We start from the raw sequence: 17700 nt of genomic DNA, 5'->3' as shown, positions 1-17700 counted from the left end.
CCTGCTCATAACCTAACTTCCTAGATCCCTTTGCAGTAAGCAGGTCCATAGCTACTAGTTGCAACTGTTCAAACTAGTAAATGATAACATTTAAGAAAATAACATTCTTGTAAAGAGCGTAACTTGTAATTAAAGAAAATTTTGAATGCTTTTGCACCAATAATGACATATAAGGTAAGAGTCTTATATCTATAATAGTGAAATAAAGCCAATTATGATTCTGGTGGTTAATAAGATAATCTCATCCAAAAGATGCTAAAGCAATTATTGCCAATTTTTTTAAAAAGCCTCATTATGGACATTCCTTTAACTTGTTCAAAGTAGCACAGACATATGAAGATTCAAGTATTTATTACATGCTCAAAATAACTACTGCAAAAACCAGCTTGACAGAGAGAGTTGGTTTTAAGATGCAAACATTCTTTTTTTTTTTTATGAGGTGGGAAGATTGTTGGTCTGGAAAATATATTATTATTTGTGTTGCATATCTTGCCACTTCTGCTACATAATTATTCATGTTTAGACTAGAAAGAATTAGCTGTTATATTTACAGTGTAAAATTGCATAATAATGCACAGACTAGACATAACACTGGACTCACACTGACATGCAATGCCCTGACAACTTTGGTTCTGCTTGTGAATAAATTGAAAGTAATTCCTCTACAGCTGATCTGCACAGCTGGGCTTTTGAATGTTTTTTGGGGCATAACCAGGAGAGTAATGGGAGACAACAAACCAACCAACCAACCAACCAACCAACCAACCAACCAACCAACCAACCAACCAACCAAATTTCCTTCCTTCGTTCCTCCTTTCCTTTCCCTCCTTTCCTTTATTTTGATTTTAAACTAATAAAATGCAATACTTACAGGTGAAACTCGAAAAATTAGAATATCGTGCAAAAGTTCATTTATTTCAGTAATGCAACTTAAAAGGTGAAACTAATATATGAGATAGACTCATTACATGCAAAGCGAGATAGTTCAAGCCTTGATTTGTCATACTTTTGATGATTATGGCTTACAGCTCATGAAAACCCCAAATTCACAATCTCAGAAAATTAGAATATTACATGAAATCAATAAAACAAAGATTGTACACAGAACAATATCGGACCTCTGAAAAGTATAAGCATGCATATGTACTCAGTACTTGGTTTGGGCCCCTTTTGCATCAATTACTGCCTCAATGCAGCGTGGCATGGATGCTATCAGCCTGGGACACTGCTGAGGTGTTATGGAAGACCAGGATGCTTCAATAGCGGCCTTCAGCTCTTCTGCATTGTTCAGTCTCATGTCTCTCATCTTTCTCTTGGCAATGCCCCATAAATTCTCTATGGGGTTCAGGTCAGGCAAGTTTGCTGGCCAATCAAGCACAGTAATCCCATGGTCATTGAACCAGGTTTTGGTACTTTTGGCAGTGTGGGCAGGTGCCAAATCCTGCTGGAAAATGAAGTCAGCATCCCCATAAAGCTCGTTTACGGAAGGAAGCATGAAGTCTTCCAAAATCTCCTGGTAGACAGCTGCATTGACCCTGGACTTAATGAAGCACAGTGGACCATCACCAGCAGATGAAATGGCCCCAAATCAACATAGACTGTGGAAACTTCACACTGGACTTCAAGCATCTTGCAGTGTGTGCCTCTCCATTCTTCCTCCAGACTCTGGGTCCTTGGTTTCCAAATGAGATGCAAAAGTTGCTCTCATCAGAAAAGAGGACTTTGGACCACTGAGCAACAGACCAGTTCTTTTTTTCTTTAGCCCAGGTAAAACGCTTCTGACGTTGTTTGTTGTTCAGGAGTGGCTTGACAAGAGGAATACGACATTTGAAGCCCATGTCCAGGATCCGTCTGTGTGTGGTGGCTCTTGATGCACTGATTCCAGCCTCAGTCCACTCCTTGTGAAAGTCCCCAACACTTTTGAATGGCCTTTTCCTGACAATCCTCTCTAGGCTGCGGTCATCCCTGCTGCTTGTGTACCTTTTTCTTCCACACTTTTCCCTTCCATATAACTTTCTATTAATGTGCTTTGATACAGCACTTTGGGAACATCCAACTTCTTTTGCAATTAACTTTTGAGGTTTTCCCTCTTTATGGAGGGTGTCAATGATGGTTTTCTGCACAACTGTCAGGTCAGCAGACTTTCCCATGATTGTGATTCCTACTGAACCAGACTGAGAGACCATTTAAAGACTCAGGAACCCTTTGCAGGTGTTATGGCTTAATTAGCTGATTAGAATGGGACACTTTGAGCCTAGAATATTGAACCTTTTCACAATATTCTAATTTTCTGAGATTGTGAATTTGGGGTTTTCATGAGCTGTAAGCCATAATCATCAAAATTATGACAAATCAAGGCTTGAACTATCTCGCTTTGCATGTAATGAGTCTATCTCATATATTAGTTTCACCTTTTAAGTTGCATTACTGAAATAAATGAACTTTTGCACGATATTCTAATTTTTCGAGTTTCACCTGTATAAACTGTTTTTCCTACCGCTGTAAACATTACAATTTGTACACCTTCCAAAAATTGTTACTGAGGGGAGCTTCATATGGCAACTCTATAATTTCACCAAGCAAACAAAAATAAATTATCATGTTGGCTGTGACCAGGATAATTTTTGACATAGGGCACTTTGTCTCCCAATTTTTGAAGTGCAGTTCCTGTATCCCTCCAAAAGCTGCTAGCCATTTTATTTTAAAAAATTCTATGCTACTTCTAGTTTTTTTAAAAATCGCAAAACAGTTTACAGTTAACTAGCCAGGTAATTAATGGTAATTCATTAATTAATGGTAATGTTTAATATGACACAGGAGGATGTCAACACAAATACAAAGACTTAACTCTGTAGACTAGGGGTGCAAAGTTGATTTCATTGAGGGCCGCATAAGGGTTGTGTTTGACCTCAGGGGCCAGGGTGGGCATAGCCGGGGTGGGCATGGTCACGGTGGACGTGGCCAGCTCGACATCACTCACGTTGGGGGCATCTGTGGTGGCCTGGGCGGGGCTGGGGGAATCCACTGTCTCCAGTGAAGGAAGGCGAGACCAGGGAGAGCGCCAAACCCTTGTCCTCTAGAGGAGCCTCCCTGTCCCTCTCAGACCACGTGGAGGACCCTGGATGGCAGTGCAGGCTGTCCAGAGCTCTAGGCAACAGAGGGCAAGCACCCAGCCTTGCCCTCAAGCTCCCAGGGCATCAGGACCCCACAGTCTTGAGCTCAATTTTTGGCTGTTATGGCCTTCTGCAGCAGTCTGCCAGTGAAAACGGAGCTCAGGAAGGCGGCGCACGGCCTTCCTGAGGAGGTCATCGCAGCCGAAAAAAGAGCTCCCAACCTCCATTTTTACTGGCAGATTACTGCAGGTGGCTGTCGCGCGGCTCTCCCGAGCTCTGTTTTTGCTGGCAGAAGCACTGCAGGCTGGTCTTTCGATGTTTCCAGGGCAGCTGGCCAGATCTAAGCACCCCGCGGGCCGGATCTGGCCCCCAGGCCTTGAGTTTGACACCCCTGCTATAGACAAAGTATATAATAGTCTATAGCAGGGGTCTGCAACCTTAAACACTCAAAGAGCCATTTGGACCCATTTCCCACAGAAAAGAAAACACTGGAAGCCACAACACCCTTCCCGTGTCTGATTATTTCTTGAGTGGCCACAAAACTAGCATATGTAGTTGAATTAAATGTTCTGTTTTCTTCTGAAACTTTTCTTTTCTTTGATTTATCCATGGTTGGCCTACCGGGGGTTGAAAAGTTCAATAAATCGCATGCCAACGGGTGTCGCACATTGGCAGTTGTGACACATATTTTGAGTGGCAGGGAGCCGCAGCAGAGGGGTGAAAGAGCCACATGTGGCTCCAGAGCCACAGGTTGCTGACCCCTGGTCTATAGGAAGAAAAGAGAAGAAGAGGACCACTGTCATCAAGATCTTTTAAAAGATCTGAAGGATCCTCCTGGAGAAAATCTATTTTTATGGTCTCTAAGAGTTTACCTTACTATTACCCTTTCTTTATTATTTTGTATAATGACAAACATATCTAATACTACTTCCTTCTCCTTATTTTCCCCACAACAATCCTGTGAGTTGGGTTGGCCTGAGAATGATTTGCTTTTTTGTCTAAGGCAGGACTAGAACCCGCAGTCTTCTGTTTTCTAGATTGGTACCTTAACCAGTAGACCAAACTGACTTCTTATTCCACTTATTATGTTTATTATTATGCATATAACATATAATTATTGTTACATAATAAAATATATTACATATTTACATTACACCGCATTATAAAATTATTATAATAAATATAAAATTAAAAATGTAAAATATAATCATTATTATCTGTTCACAACATGAGATCACAGCTACCAGCTCTTTAGCTGGTATTGGCTTTCATGCACATTGAGTTTTTCCCCAAAACCTAGGATGTTGTAATGTATTGGCATAGTACATGTGTGGCTCCAAGCAATTCACTTTTGCAACTTACAGATGGAAATTTTGTCAAATCATTATTATAATAATCATCATCAATAATTACCATTAGTTATTAATCAATACTAATAATTATTATTATACTCATGTCACATAATCATAAGGAAGCAGAATTTTTAAAATGCACCACAGACTAGCACTTGGTAAAGCAGCGATGAAGGCCTTGGAAAAAAGTATTCAGGTATCATGACATGTCTACACAAAGATGAGAATTGTGCATAGTCATTTTCCTTGGAAGTGAAAATTAGACTTTGAAGAAGCAGGACAAAAAAATTATTGCCAACAACTTTGTTGTTGGAGATGATGAAAATACCATAGATACCAAGGAAACAAACAAATGGATCATTGAACAAATCAACCCAGAGTTTTCACCTGAGGAACGAATGACCAGGCTCAAATTATCATATTCTGTATACCTCATGGAAGAACCTAGCTCTTTTGAGAAGTGTGGAATGCTAAAAAAAAGTGCAAAAGAAGAGGATGACCAGTAACAAGGTGGATGGATTTCATTACAGCAACAATGGTTGCATTGTTGGAAGTCCTGAAGGGCAAGATCATCCTGGAGAAGGTACTGGTAGTCCTCAATTTACAACCATTATTGAACCCAAAATTTCTATTGCTTAAGTGAGACAGTTGTTAACTGAATTTTGACGCATTTTATGGCATTTCTTGCCACAGTTGTTAAATGAATCACCACAGTTGTTAAGTTAGTAATGCGGTTAAATGAACCTGACTTTCCCATTGACTTTGCTTGTCCAACCCTAGGAGGTCGCAAAAGGGATTACATGACCCCGGGATCCTGCAACTGTCATAAATGTCACTCAGTTGCCAAGTTTCTGAATTTTGATCATGTGACCATGAGGGTGCTGTAATGGTCATTAAGTGTGAACAATGGTGATAAGTCACTTTTTTCACCACCGTTGTAATTTAAAACAGTCACTAAATGAACTGCTGTAAGTACTACCTGTATACATAAGTCACGGGTATACATAAGTCAAACTCGTGGCGTCATTGTGCTGTCATGTGACATTTTGGAATTTTTCCCTTTGCGGAGCTGGTGTGGGCGTGGCTGCGCATGACTCATCCGGTCCGCGGGCCGCCAGTTTGATACCCCTGACATAAGTGGTAGTACACAATCAGTTAACGACTGACAGACTTTAACAATGCGCCCTATCCAACAAAATGGAATTTAATGTAGAGAAGGTGTCAAACTCGCAGAGTCAACTTTTTTCCCTTTTGCTAAAATGTGGGTGGGTGTGACCAGCATGTGACTCATCTGGCCTGTGAGCCGTGAGTTTGACACCCTTGATGTAGAGAAAAGCAAGGTTTTATACCTGGGCAGGAAAAACCAAAGATACAAGTACAGATTAGGTGAAACCTGGCTCAAAAAACAGTAACTGTGAGAGGGACCTTGGAGTCTTAGTGGACCATCACTTAAACATGAGCTAGGAATGTACAGCAGCAGCCAAAAAAGCTAATACAATCCTTGGTTGTATAAACAGAGGCATAGAATCAAAATCACGTGAAGTATTAGTACTGCTTTATAAAGCCTTAGTAAAACCACACCTGGAATACTACATCCAGTTTTGGTTACATTACAAAAAAGACATTGAGACTTTGGAAAAAGTGCAGAGGAGCAACTAAGGCCTGGAGACTAAAACATATGAAGAATGATTGCAGGATTTGGGTTTGGCTAGTCTAGAAAAAAGAAAGACTAGCGGTGACATGATAGCAGCATTCCAGTATTTGAGAGGATGCCACAAAGAGGGGGCCAATTTATTTTCCAAAGCACTAAAGGGCAGGACAAGGAACAATGGATGAAAACTAATCAAGGAGAGAAACAACCTGGAATTAAAGAGAAACTTCCTAACAGTGAGAACAGTTAACCAGTGGAACAGTTTGCCTTCAGAAGTTGTAAGTGCTTCATCACTGGAGGTTTTTAAGAAGAGGCTGGATAGCCTCTGAATGATGTCTGAAATGATATAGGGCAGTGATGGCTAACCTTTTTGAAATCGCGTGCCAAAAGTGTGGGGAGCATGGGGGATCATGCACGCGCATGCCCACAACCATAATTAAATGCGCCCCCCTGCACATGCATGCATGACCCCCACCGCTCCCACTGCTTTTGGCACGTGATGGCACAGTGGGCCAGGTAGGCCTCTTTTTCGCCCTCCCCAGGCTCCAGAGGCTTTCTTGCAGCCTGGGGAGGGTGAAAACAGCCTTCCTCACCCCCCCCCCCCCGCCCTGAAACGGCCCATTTCCCAACTTCCGTTGGGACCAAAAGGCCCAAAAATCAGCTAGTCTGTGCGCACATGCGCACTGGAGCTGAGCTAGGGCAACGCTTGCGTGCCCACAGATATGGCTCCATGTGCCACCTGTGGCACACGTGCCATAGGTTCGCCATCACGGATATAGGGTTGGACTAGAAGACCTCCAAGGTCCCTTCCAGCTCTATTTTGATTCCGATTCTGAATTACTCGTATTTTCATTTTTTTTTGAAAAGTGCATCTAGAACATGATTTGTAAGATGCCGCGATTCTAAAATGGGAGTGAGAAATAAATGAACATGCCACAAGAATAAATGGGTGGGTGGGTGACCTTGACTGTGGATGCTGATGAAGCGTGGCTCTTCGCAGGTGTTCAAGATAACGTAGCAATTTTGCGTGCCTCTTCGGAGAAAAGGTCCAATTATGTCAGAACAGTCCATTAAAAGGCACCTTTACGTTTGCGCAGCTTCGACTTTTCACGCCCTTTCCCTTGCAGTGGCATCCCACTTTAAAACAGACTGCAATCCAGGGCCGGAAGTCTTCTTACTACCTTATGACGACTCGCACTCTTTGCTTGAACGGGTATGGGCTTTGTTTGGGTGTGTGCCCCCCCTCCTGCCCTCCCCACTTCCCCCCCCTCCGGCGTCCGTCCGTCGTACGCACGCGCGACAGCGGACGCCAAAGCGAGCGCCGCACGCTTCGGAGAAATGCGCCGGGACGCACGCGTCCGCACGCGCGCGCTGTCAAGTCAAGCCATCCCACCGTCCCTCCCTTGTGCCGGCGTTCGCCGATGGGTCGGCGGCGCGCATGCGCACTAGTGGGCAGCTGCCGCCGCCGCCGCCGCCGTGTATGTCCGTCCCTCTCTTTCTGTCTTTCACTCGCCATGTTGTGAGCTTTCTTCCCGTTGACAACGACGGTGGCGGCGGCAGAGGTGGAGGTGGTGGTGGCGGAGGAGGAGGGGGAGGGGCGGTGGCAGGAAGGCAAGGGTGGCAGGGAGGGGGCAATTGGATCGTTGTTGGCAAGAGTCTTCCGGGAGGAAGAGGGAGCCCCCTCCTTTCCGTGTCCGTTACAACAAACAGCGCTGCCCGCTCACCCCAGCTCGTGAGTATCCAGCCGTGGCAGAGAAGAAGGAAGGGGGGGGGAGATGGAACGGAGGGGCAGCGCGCGAGGGAGGAGCAAAAGGGTAAACACCCCCCACCCCCCCCCAACAGTAACCGCGCGCGCCTTTCCATTCCCCCCACACAGCGGTTCACCCACGTTCTTTTGTTTCGTTCCCGGGGAAAGAGCGGCTGCTGCAGCTGCCCGGGGCCTTGGCTGGTGGTTTTTTTGCACGTCGCAGCCTCGCCTCGCTTCCAACCTTTCCCCCCACCTCCTTCCTTTCTTCCCTCCCTCCTTTGTGTTGCGGGGAAGTAGTAGGCCTTGTTAGGCAGGCCCGGGCTGGCCGAAGCGAGGAGGAGGAAGCCTTGTGTAAAAGGGGAGGTGGGGGGGGGGGTTGCAGCAGCAGCAGCCGAGAGAAGAAAGGAGACGGTCCGTGTGGGTGTGGTGGTTGGAACGAGCCAGTATGGTGGTGGTAGGAACGTTCGACCGGGTGGGTTTGTTTCCGTTTCTCTCTCTCATTGTTATTATGGCTGCGTTTCGGGCGAGGGGGAGTCGGAGAGAGGGGGTGGGTGGGTGCCTCGGACCGCCGTATAAACGGTGTGTGTGGAGGGGGGAAAGAGGAGGAATGGTGGAAGTGGCTGGCGGGTCTTTTTTTTTTTTTTTTTTTTAATGAAAGGGCCGTTTGGGGGAGGGAACGGGGGGTTGTTTTCGTGGGGGGGGGTAGGATTTGCTTCAGCTCTTCTAACCATTCGGTGGGGTTTTCCCCTCCCCACCAAATCTTGAGGAGGATGTGTGGGGTAAACGGAGGGGAGGGGGAGAGAAGGCAGCGTTTGACCGAGCGGACATCATTTGCAGAAAGGAGTGCTTGAGGGCCTATTCTACGGGTGGGGGAAATCGAGCGACTGGGAGGGAGGAATGAGGTCTCTGAAGATATTATAACCTGGATCGGTCGCGAATAAAGTACTTACTGTCTTTGATTTTCGGGGACGGGATTTGTCTCTGCGTACTCGCGGGGTTGGTCCCCCCCCCCCCCCTGCAAGCGTTAACGTTGGGTTGCTAAAATGTCAAGAACCTTAGCATGGGTCTTTTACCAGGGAATCGGAATGGTAACCGATCACACTTGTTTTCATTCTATAATAAGTAGTCTCTTGTTAATCTGAGAAAGGGTGAATGAATGCAAGGAAAGGAAACGGTGCTGGAAGTGGAAGACAATAATCATTAGAATTTTCTTCTGCTTGAAAATTTGTGAAAGTATTTTAAAGCTCTGTTGCAGTAATCCTAGTTGCAAATGGATAATGTGGTTTGTTTGCCACTTTGAAATATAAACGTTCCTTTGGACTTGCTTCTTTATAGGATAAATGATTCTTGGGAAGAAAACACAGACGGTTCAAAGGGACAATTTAGCTGTTAATTTACCTTAGTTCCATTCTCTGTACCATAAGATGACTCCATGAGTTAGATTCACAGAACGTATCAGGCTAAAATATTGACTGGTGATTGTAGTTCAGTATGTTGTGCTATAATATATTAATTGTGTTTGGTGTAGTTGAACATGCCATTCTTATATAATTTTTTAAAAAGCTGATGTTAAATGAAATGTGTAAGAAGAGTTTGTTTTGGTGCCTGTGGGGAGAATCTCTGGAAAGTGCAACCAGATATTATGAATGATACAACAAAGGTCAACAAACAGGAAATAGTGTGGGGAAATTGTGTACTATGGTTTTTAGGGTGTAACAAGATACTCAGTTTAAAAAAAGTCCTTGAACTATGGCTTGGTTAAAAAAAGATATTCTAATACATTTGTGAAGCATAAAGTCATGATTTAAGCAAGGCAGATAAGCATGTGTTTCACTGTGCAATTTTAAATTCAAGTAACTTAAATCTGAGTGATGTATGAATAAAGCATTTGTTTAAAAGTTTGGATAAATATAGTTCTGAATATTATTTTCCTTTTTTGTCTTTAGAATAGTAAATATTTTTGTAGGATATGTATGGTACAGATGACAATAAATTTGGTTTTAATGTTGCAAGCAGAAAAAAACTTCTTTCAGAATTTTTGATGTCCCTTTCACTATATATTTAATAATGCAATTCAGATTGTTTAAAAATGGTTAGTTTAAATAGTATATGTTATTATTCATTTCATTGAAGAATGTAGATTATTGTTACAGGTACAAGGCAGTGGGACAGGATATATAAACATACGTTTGTTTACACACAAATCTATAGTGTTTGTCTCTGTCAAAAACATAGCTTCAGAGATTCTTCACGATCCAGTAAAATTGAATATTCATTAACAAAAACAAACCAAAAACACTTCGTGGTTTATATCTAGAAATAACATATTCTGAGAGTCAGTCTCCTCTACTTTCTGTATAGAGTTTTGTGTAGAGTAGCATTTGAAAATGTATGTCCAATTCATGCCTCCTCCCAAATATTCTGTTCTGGCACTATTCTGGCTCTTATTTTTATTTTATTTATGTATCAAATTTATGGACTTGTCTCACGGAAAACAACTTCTTGGGGGACAGAACAGAAGGGAGATTTGGGAAGGGAGATGCTACCCTACCTTCACAATAATTTTACACTCTAGCCTGTGTTGACAAACTATTTTCAAGAAACACTCCTTAACGCAACTCATGGGAATAAAAAAATGGCAGAGCTTCAATAGCTGTGATATTTTCTGTGTACTAAGTCTAAGGGGAGAAGCATAATGTTTAAAAATCCCAACCAACAGCCTATAGCTCACATTAATCACATCTTTGCAGTCATTGTTTATATTATTCAAGACCTAGAAAGAGATAGTGTTCTAGTGGCACTGGGGTCCTTTTTCCCTCATAGTGATATAACAATGCTTGTGACTCACCCAAGATTGAACCTACCAGAAAGTCCAGAAAAATGTTGGACATGAGATTGTCTTCTTGTACCATACATACACTTAATAACTTTGGTTTTTTAAAATCATGGTGCACAGATAAAAGAAAGAAGGCTCATATAGCTTTCCTACATTGGATTTCCTACACTGAAAATGCATGTCCCTGCTCAGAAGAGTAAAAAGTTATGAAGTATAAGGGACTTGGAACAGCAAAGAACACTGCATATGGACAAGCAACTTTTAATATCTTGCTTGATCAGAATCATTGATGTCAGAGGCAAAAGATAACTTAACTGATGGATTAAAAGCCATACTGTAAATATCAGGAGACAGTTTCATGTGGTTGAACATGACAGACATATAAATGCCAGGCATATGTTGCTCAAGCTAAATATCTAATGTGTGCTATAACCATGTGAATTGTAGAAGAAGCCATTCTGGAAATTTCTTAATCACAGAGTGGGTCTTTCAATTCTGCATGGAACTAAGCGTGCGGTAGATCATATTACTGTGGAGAGTGGTCTATGAAGAGCAAAATATAAACTGAGGAAAGAACAGTATTCAGCATGGTTCCTGGATGAACTGGATTATTTTTTTGGTCAAGAAATTAGGGGTAAATGAAGTGAATGAAGTCAACAACATTCATTGATGGAATTTAAATCCTGTAAAGGCTGTTCTTGATTTACTACCATGTGTTTAGCGGCCATTTGAAGTTAAAATAGCACTGAAAAAAGTGACCTATGACCTTTTATCACACTTTAACAGCCGTTGCAGTATCATCATCAAAATTTGGATGCTAGGCAGTTGGCATGTATTCATAACAGTTGCAATGTCCCAGGGTCATCTGATCACTTTTTGTGGCCTTCTGACAAGCAGAATCAATGAGGAAGCTAGATTCACTTAACAACCACATTACTAACTTAACTGCAGTGAATCACTTAACTGTAGCAAGAAGGGTCGTAAAATGGGGCAAAATTCACTTAATAACAGTCTTGTTTAGCAACATAAATTTTGGGCTCAATTGTGTCGTAAGTCAAGAACTACCTGTAGTTTTCCTGTTTGCAGAGTTGATAGTGGTGTGCAGTTAAATTATAGATTTGTCTGTTTCTTACAGATCTGGTTTTGGTGCTGCAAGGCAAATAAGGGCAATGAGTGTTGGAGCCTGCAGCTATAATTACTAGAGTGGAAGACATTACTTTTTCCACCAGAAAGTCCACCTATGTTGAAAGTTTTGTAGTTGAAGGGTAATGATTTCTTCTTATGAGTATGTTGTTCGGAGAAAAGGTGATATTCATACATGGGTGAAGGGCTTGAGAATAGGGGATAATTACAGGTAGTTCTCAATTTAGGACCACAATTGAGCTCAACATTTATGTTGCTAAGTGAGACATTTGTTAAGTGAGTTTTGTCCCATTTTACGACTTTTCTTGCCACCGTTCTTAAGTGAATCACTGCAGTTTTTAAATTAGTAACCTGGTTGTTAAATGAATTTGGCTTCCCCATTGATTTTGCTTGTCAGAAGGTCGCAAAAGGGATCACATGACTTTGGGACACTGCAACTGTCATAGATGTGAGTCAGTTGTCAAGCATCCAAATGTAAATCACATGACCATGGGAATGCTGCACCGGTTGCAGTGTGAAAAACAGACATGTCACTTTTTTAATGCTAGTAACCTCAAACAATCACTAAATGAATTGTAAGTTGAGGACTACCTGTAAAGCATTTTAAAAATATTTACAGCACTATTTTTTCTGATTTTCTTACTTCCTGACCAGAACATTCTGTTCTCATCCCCTATCCTTTATTAGAGAATGTAGATTATCGGTTGGATATACAGGCAGTCTCAACAGTTCTCTCAATTTACAACAGTTCATTTAGTGACCGTTCAAAGTTATAACCATTGCAGCATCTCCATGGTCTTATGATTAAAATTCAGGCAATTGGCAACTGTCTCTTATTTATGACGGTTGCAGTATCCCAGAGTCATATGATCACCTTTTGTAATCTTCCGTCAAGCAAAGACAATGGGGAAACCAGATTCACATAACTGTTTTACTAACTTAACAACTGCATTGATTCACTTAATATCCGTGGCAAGAAAGGTCATAAAATGGGGCAAAACTCACTTAACAACTGTCTAGCTTAGGAACAAATTTTGGGCTCAATTTTGGTTGTAAGTAGAGGACTAACTGTATATGGAGTCTCAAAGATTGGTGGTTAGAATTTTAGGAAGAGAGTGCCTCAAAATACTTAACAATAATTCAGCTCCTTCGTATGTTTTGAGTTTAGATTTTGTCTATTGCAAAGTTTATTCCATTGGTTCCGTCAGAGTTTTCTCTTGTGACTGTGAGTCCAGAATAACAGTCCGTATATTGTCTGAATTGTGGATTACATGTCCAGGTTTTAATATGAACTGGTGATATATTGTTCTTGGATGCTGTATTACACCGTTCCTGATTATTTGGGGCATAGGGTTGTGTGAAACTCATTAATAAAAGAAAACAACATACTCAAAAATTTTGAAATATTCTGTCCTTCCTCTGGATGCTTATTCTAGGTCATGGGTGTCAAACCCCTGGTGTCATATTGCTGTCACGTGACATTTCGCAATGTTTTTCCCATTTGTGAATCTGGTGGGCGTGGCCTGCGCATGACGCATTCGGCCCACTGGCTGCCAGATTGACACCCCTGTTCTAGGTGAAGCAATTGTTTAAGTAAATCCTTCAACTGAAACCTTGGGATACTTCAAGTCACTTCTGGTTCAAACAATTTACTTTCAGAAATCAACAAACTATATTTAAGAACAGCCTGGTCTAGAGGGGGATCTGTTATGTTTCAGACTGCTCTATTCTTGAATTACTGAATTTTGTATGTTTCTATTGTAACTGTCATTTTTTCCATATCCGTGGAATTCATGAATTTGCCTTGTGCAAATTCATTGATTTGAAGTTATCCTACTGAAATGAAAGAATTTGGAAGAATAGAAATAGTACCATAACTGTGATATACTGCTAATACCTGTACTGTAATTCATGTTTCAGCTTTTCATTGGCAGAATAATTCTAAGGATGTATTTTGACCTCTATTCTATCTTCAATACTGTAATATAACATAGATTTTATCTATGGCATAACTCTGCTATTTTTATCCATTCCCACATTTCATAAATGTGAAGAATATAATGTGCCTATGCTAGAGTTTTAAGAGTTCGTTGAATATTGTTAAAATAGAGGACAGGCAGATTGAACTGTGTACAATCTCACAGGAGCCCAAAAATCAAGTGTGCAGAGAGCCTGAGTTCCAAGTGATACTTTTGTGAACCTCTGACAAAAATTGATGGAGCAAAGATTTGTTTCAAGTTCTCATTATGCCTTAGGACAGAACACTTTAAATGGTTCATCTTTCATTCTACTGTGAAAGGATTCAGCTTTGACAGAATTTTGTAAACTGGAACTGTTTTATCTGAAGCTTGTACACTCATATAAATTTTTGTAGGATGGTGATTTTATGAGGTTATGAGACAATTTCCAACATTTTAAAAGTAGAGAACTTTTTTAATGTTAAGTTGCGGGTATCTTGTTGCTGACCACTTTTACAATAGAAATACATTAACAAGATTTATATGTACCACATGTTATTTGATTCTGTGCCTATTTGTTTAGTATACTATTTGAATCATTAAGTTATTTTGGACAGGTTAATTCTGAATAGAAGAATAGCTGGAGAGGCATACTAGTTATAGCAGGTCACTTAACCAAAGTTATAATGATAAATGGAAACCATTGTTAAAGATTTTCATTTATGAGTTTTTCACTTTAAACTAAAATATTACTTCCCCACCATCTTCATGATAAGGAATTTGGATAAATTATAACTTAATCTTATTGTTTTTACCCTTTAGTTTTATAGAGACCTGGTCCCAAATCTGGGTTTCCATTTTAGTCTTGCATGTTATTTTTTCCCCAAACAATTATAGTTGAATGATATAAAAATAATGTTCCCTTTTCATTTCACTGCTGTCACTGCACTCTTTTTAAGAATGTGTATGAGTTAAATAACACAATTTCAAATGGAGTACTTATTAGTTATATAATAAGTATGCCACAGAATATTTACAATTCAATACAGGTAGTCCTTGACGTACGACCACAATTCAGCCCAAAATGTATGTGGTTAAGTGAGACATTAAGTGAATTTTCCCCATTTTACGACCTTTCTTGTCTCAGTTGTTAAGTGAATCACTGCAGTTGATAAGTTAGTAACCCAGTTGTTAAGTGAATCAGTCTTTCCCATTGGCTTTGCTTGTCAGAAGGTCACAAAAGTGATCACATGACCTTGGGACCCAGCTATAGTCATAAATATGAGCCAGTTGCTAAGCATCTGAATTTTCATCACATGATCATTTAGCTGCTGCAAAGGTCGTAAGTGAAAAACGGTCATAAGTCACCTTTTTCAGTGCCATTGTAACTTTGAACGGTCACTGAATGAACTGCTGTAAGTCGAGGACTACCTGTATTCAAATTATTTCAAAAAGTACATTCCAATTAAATAATACGGAGAAAATTTATTTTAAAGAATTCATTTGCACAGAGAATATGATAGTAACTTCATACCAGTTCTCAAGCTTGAAGGTGATAGTGTTATGGATTGGAGATGTTTTGCTGCCTTAGGATCTGAATAGCTTGAGGGAAGCATGAATTCTGGCTTATATCAGAGAATTCTAAGGAAAATCAAGCACTTCTTGGTTACCAGAAGAAGGAGCCAAAGGAAAGATTTAACTTCACCTTTTCTAGTTAGAAGGCAGTACTTAATGTTCTTTGCCATTTGGTGACAGCTAACTGCTTCTCAATCTTAGTTCTACCTTTTGCAGACCAAGAAAGGTTCTTTGGCACCATTTTCAGGCCTAGGAGTTTAAAAAAAAAGATGGAGAAAGGAAAATCCTTTTTGGAAGCACAGTGCAAGAAATGGCAAGCAGACAGCTCCAGCATCAGTACCCTCTGCTCCAGTCATGGAGAGCCAGTTGATGGAAAGTAGCTGTGTTAGCTGCAATCTGGCCAAGAGAGTTTATTGGAGTTCTCTGATCCCTAATTCAACAATGGGCCAAGATGTCTCATGTCTCCTTCCATGTTTTGTGTGTTTAGTCTGCTATCATCTCTGTATACTTCCTGCAAGAATCAAACATATTGACTGGCACTAGCGGCAGAAGATCTAATTTTCCTCCCATCACAAGCAATAGGGTCTTAGATGGTTCAATACACATGGGACTGATTGCAAAGCGGCACAGGCAGTTTGAGTAGTTGAATAACATAGTTTGCTTCAGTTGTGGTGCCTTTTGACGGCCCTCCCCTCTCTAACAGGAGCTGGCAGATAGATGTAAATCCAGTTTCCAGTTAATCTCCTATCCAGTGCTGGCTAATGGCTGATGGTAGAGATTCCAATTGTCTGCAACATAAAGCTTTCTGTAGCTTCTAAATTAGGACATGTATCTGTCCCCTCACTCTCTTTAAGTGTTAAGATGAGAGCACTGAATTAGAGATGCTGCTTGCAGAGGATGTGGGCTCAGCTATAGCTGGGGCTAGTTAGGTCTAATGGACCAAATATCAAGCAAAACAGTAGAGTTCTTGGTGCTGAATCATTCATTGGACTGGTCCAAAGCAGTTCAGAACTCATTTAGGTTTGAGGAGCCATCAACCATCACTTTTCTTATCTAAAGATTTTAGGGTGGTCTTAATATGACCAAATACTCACAGGAGTCCCTCTAGGAAAGGAGAGGTAAGAGAGATAGCAAAGGAACCAACAGAAGAAGCTCTTATCCAAACTCAACTTTGAATTCCTTTAATTGAAAAGAAAGCTCCTCGCAGATACAGTGCATGAGTATGAGATCTAGGAAATCAAATGGGCCAAAGGCTGCTTTTCAGAAAAGAATAGCTTTATGATGGGAAAGATGGAAACACACTTTGGCACAAAGGTTCCAGAGGCTGTTCAAGTCAGATGCCTACAATGTGAAAGTCAAAAAGTTGGCAGAGTACTACTGCTTACATTACTAAAAAGATCAGAGAGGTGCCAGGCACATCCACGCCAGACTGGGATTGCCTCTTCCTGATTTTTCCCCCTGAAATAATTAGTAAGGAATGGGTGGAACCATTGAAGAACAGAACTGTGTCTTCCTTGTTTGACTAGTTTTATTTCCTGTCTGGGGAACATATGGACTGGATAAAAACCTGGAACAGAATTGGGGAGTGTACATGGGGCAGGAGAAAGTCCTTCTACATAAGGATTTCATCTTTAGTTTAAATACAAAATTTAATGAAATTGCATGTGTTGTCTCAAAATGAGTATATATCCTTGAAATGTTATTTGTTAAAATGGTTGATTCAGATTCGGTTGTGCTGTGTTTATTTGTGTAGAAGTTTCTCAATATAAACTCATTTAATGTTCTGTGTTTATAGTTTGTATTTTTAAAAATTCCTTAACATTTGAATGTGGCAAATATTTATTCACAAAGTTTAATATTTTTTTTTGAAGACAAATAATACAATTTATAGGAAGTTTTCATAAAAATAAGTGATAATGGAAACAATTAGTAAAAACTATCAGACAATCATTGTTTGAAAATAAAATAATTCAGTTGTATCACCTATACAACAATTCTATGCAAACTGATATTGCATAACGTTTCATATAAAATCAGTATTCTGTTTTGATTTATTTTTCCTGTCTCTTTTTTAGGTTTGCTCTGTGGATGAAATGAATCATGAGTTTCAAGCTCTTGCATTAGAATCTCGGGGAATGGGAGAGGTAAATAATTTTAAATGCAATTTACAGAATGTTTATATTTATTTGTTAATTGCTAATTCTAGGGCCTAGAAGTGTTACTCTATTTAGAATATATAATCATTCTTCCAAAACATAATTATTTTAATAATATATGCACAAATGAGATCAATTTTAATATAATTCTCATTTTAAAAAACTGAGT

The 17700-nt window shown here is 40.4% G+C and overlaps 1 protein-coding gene across 15 annotated transcripts in view; it reads left to right on the top strand.

Annotated features, from left to right (window-relative positions):
• The first annotated feature begins 7736 nt into the window (after positions 1-7736).
• The window catches only part of PUM2 (pumilio RNA binding family member 2), an 81993-nt gene continuing 72029 nt past the window's right edge, over positions 7737-17700 (top strand). For 12 of the 15 annotated variants that reach the window (XM_070933008.1, XM_070933007.1, XM_070933013.1 and 9 more), the window contains exons 1-2: positions 7890-7930; positions 17451-17519. In XM_070933008.1, coding sequence (XP_070789109.1) covers positions 7892-7930; positions 17451-17519 — 108 coding nt within the window. In that variant the 5' untranslated portion in view covers positions 7890-7891. Of the gene's footprint in view, positions 7849-7889; positions 7931-8306; positions 8336-17450; positions 17520-17700 lie in introns of those variants that run through there. The other 3 variants (XM_070933000.1, XM_070932999.1, XM_070933005.1) reach the window with 3 other exon arrangements.

The sequence above is a fragment of the Pituophis catenifer genome, unplaced genomic scaffold, assembly GCF_029215685.1.
Source record: "Pituophis catenifer annectens isolate HBS135680 unplaced genomic scaffold, rPitCat1.0.hap2 SCAF_1, whole genome shotgun sequence".
Taxonomy (NCBI): Eukaryota; Metazoa; Chordata; class Lepidosauria; order Squamata; family Colubridae; genus Pituophis; species Pituophis catenifer.
Note: the sequence above shows the minus strand (reverse complement) of the source record. Positions and strands in the feature narration are given on the sequence as shown.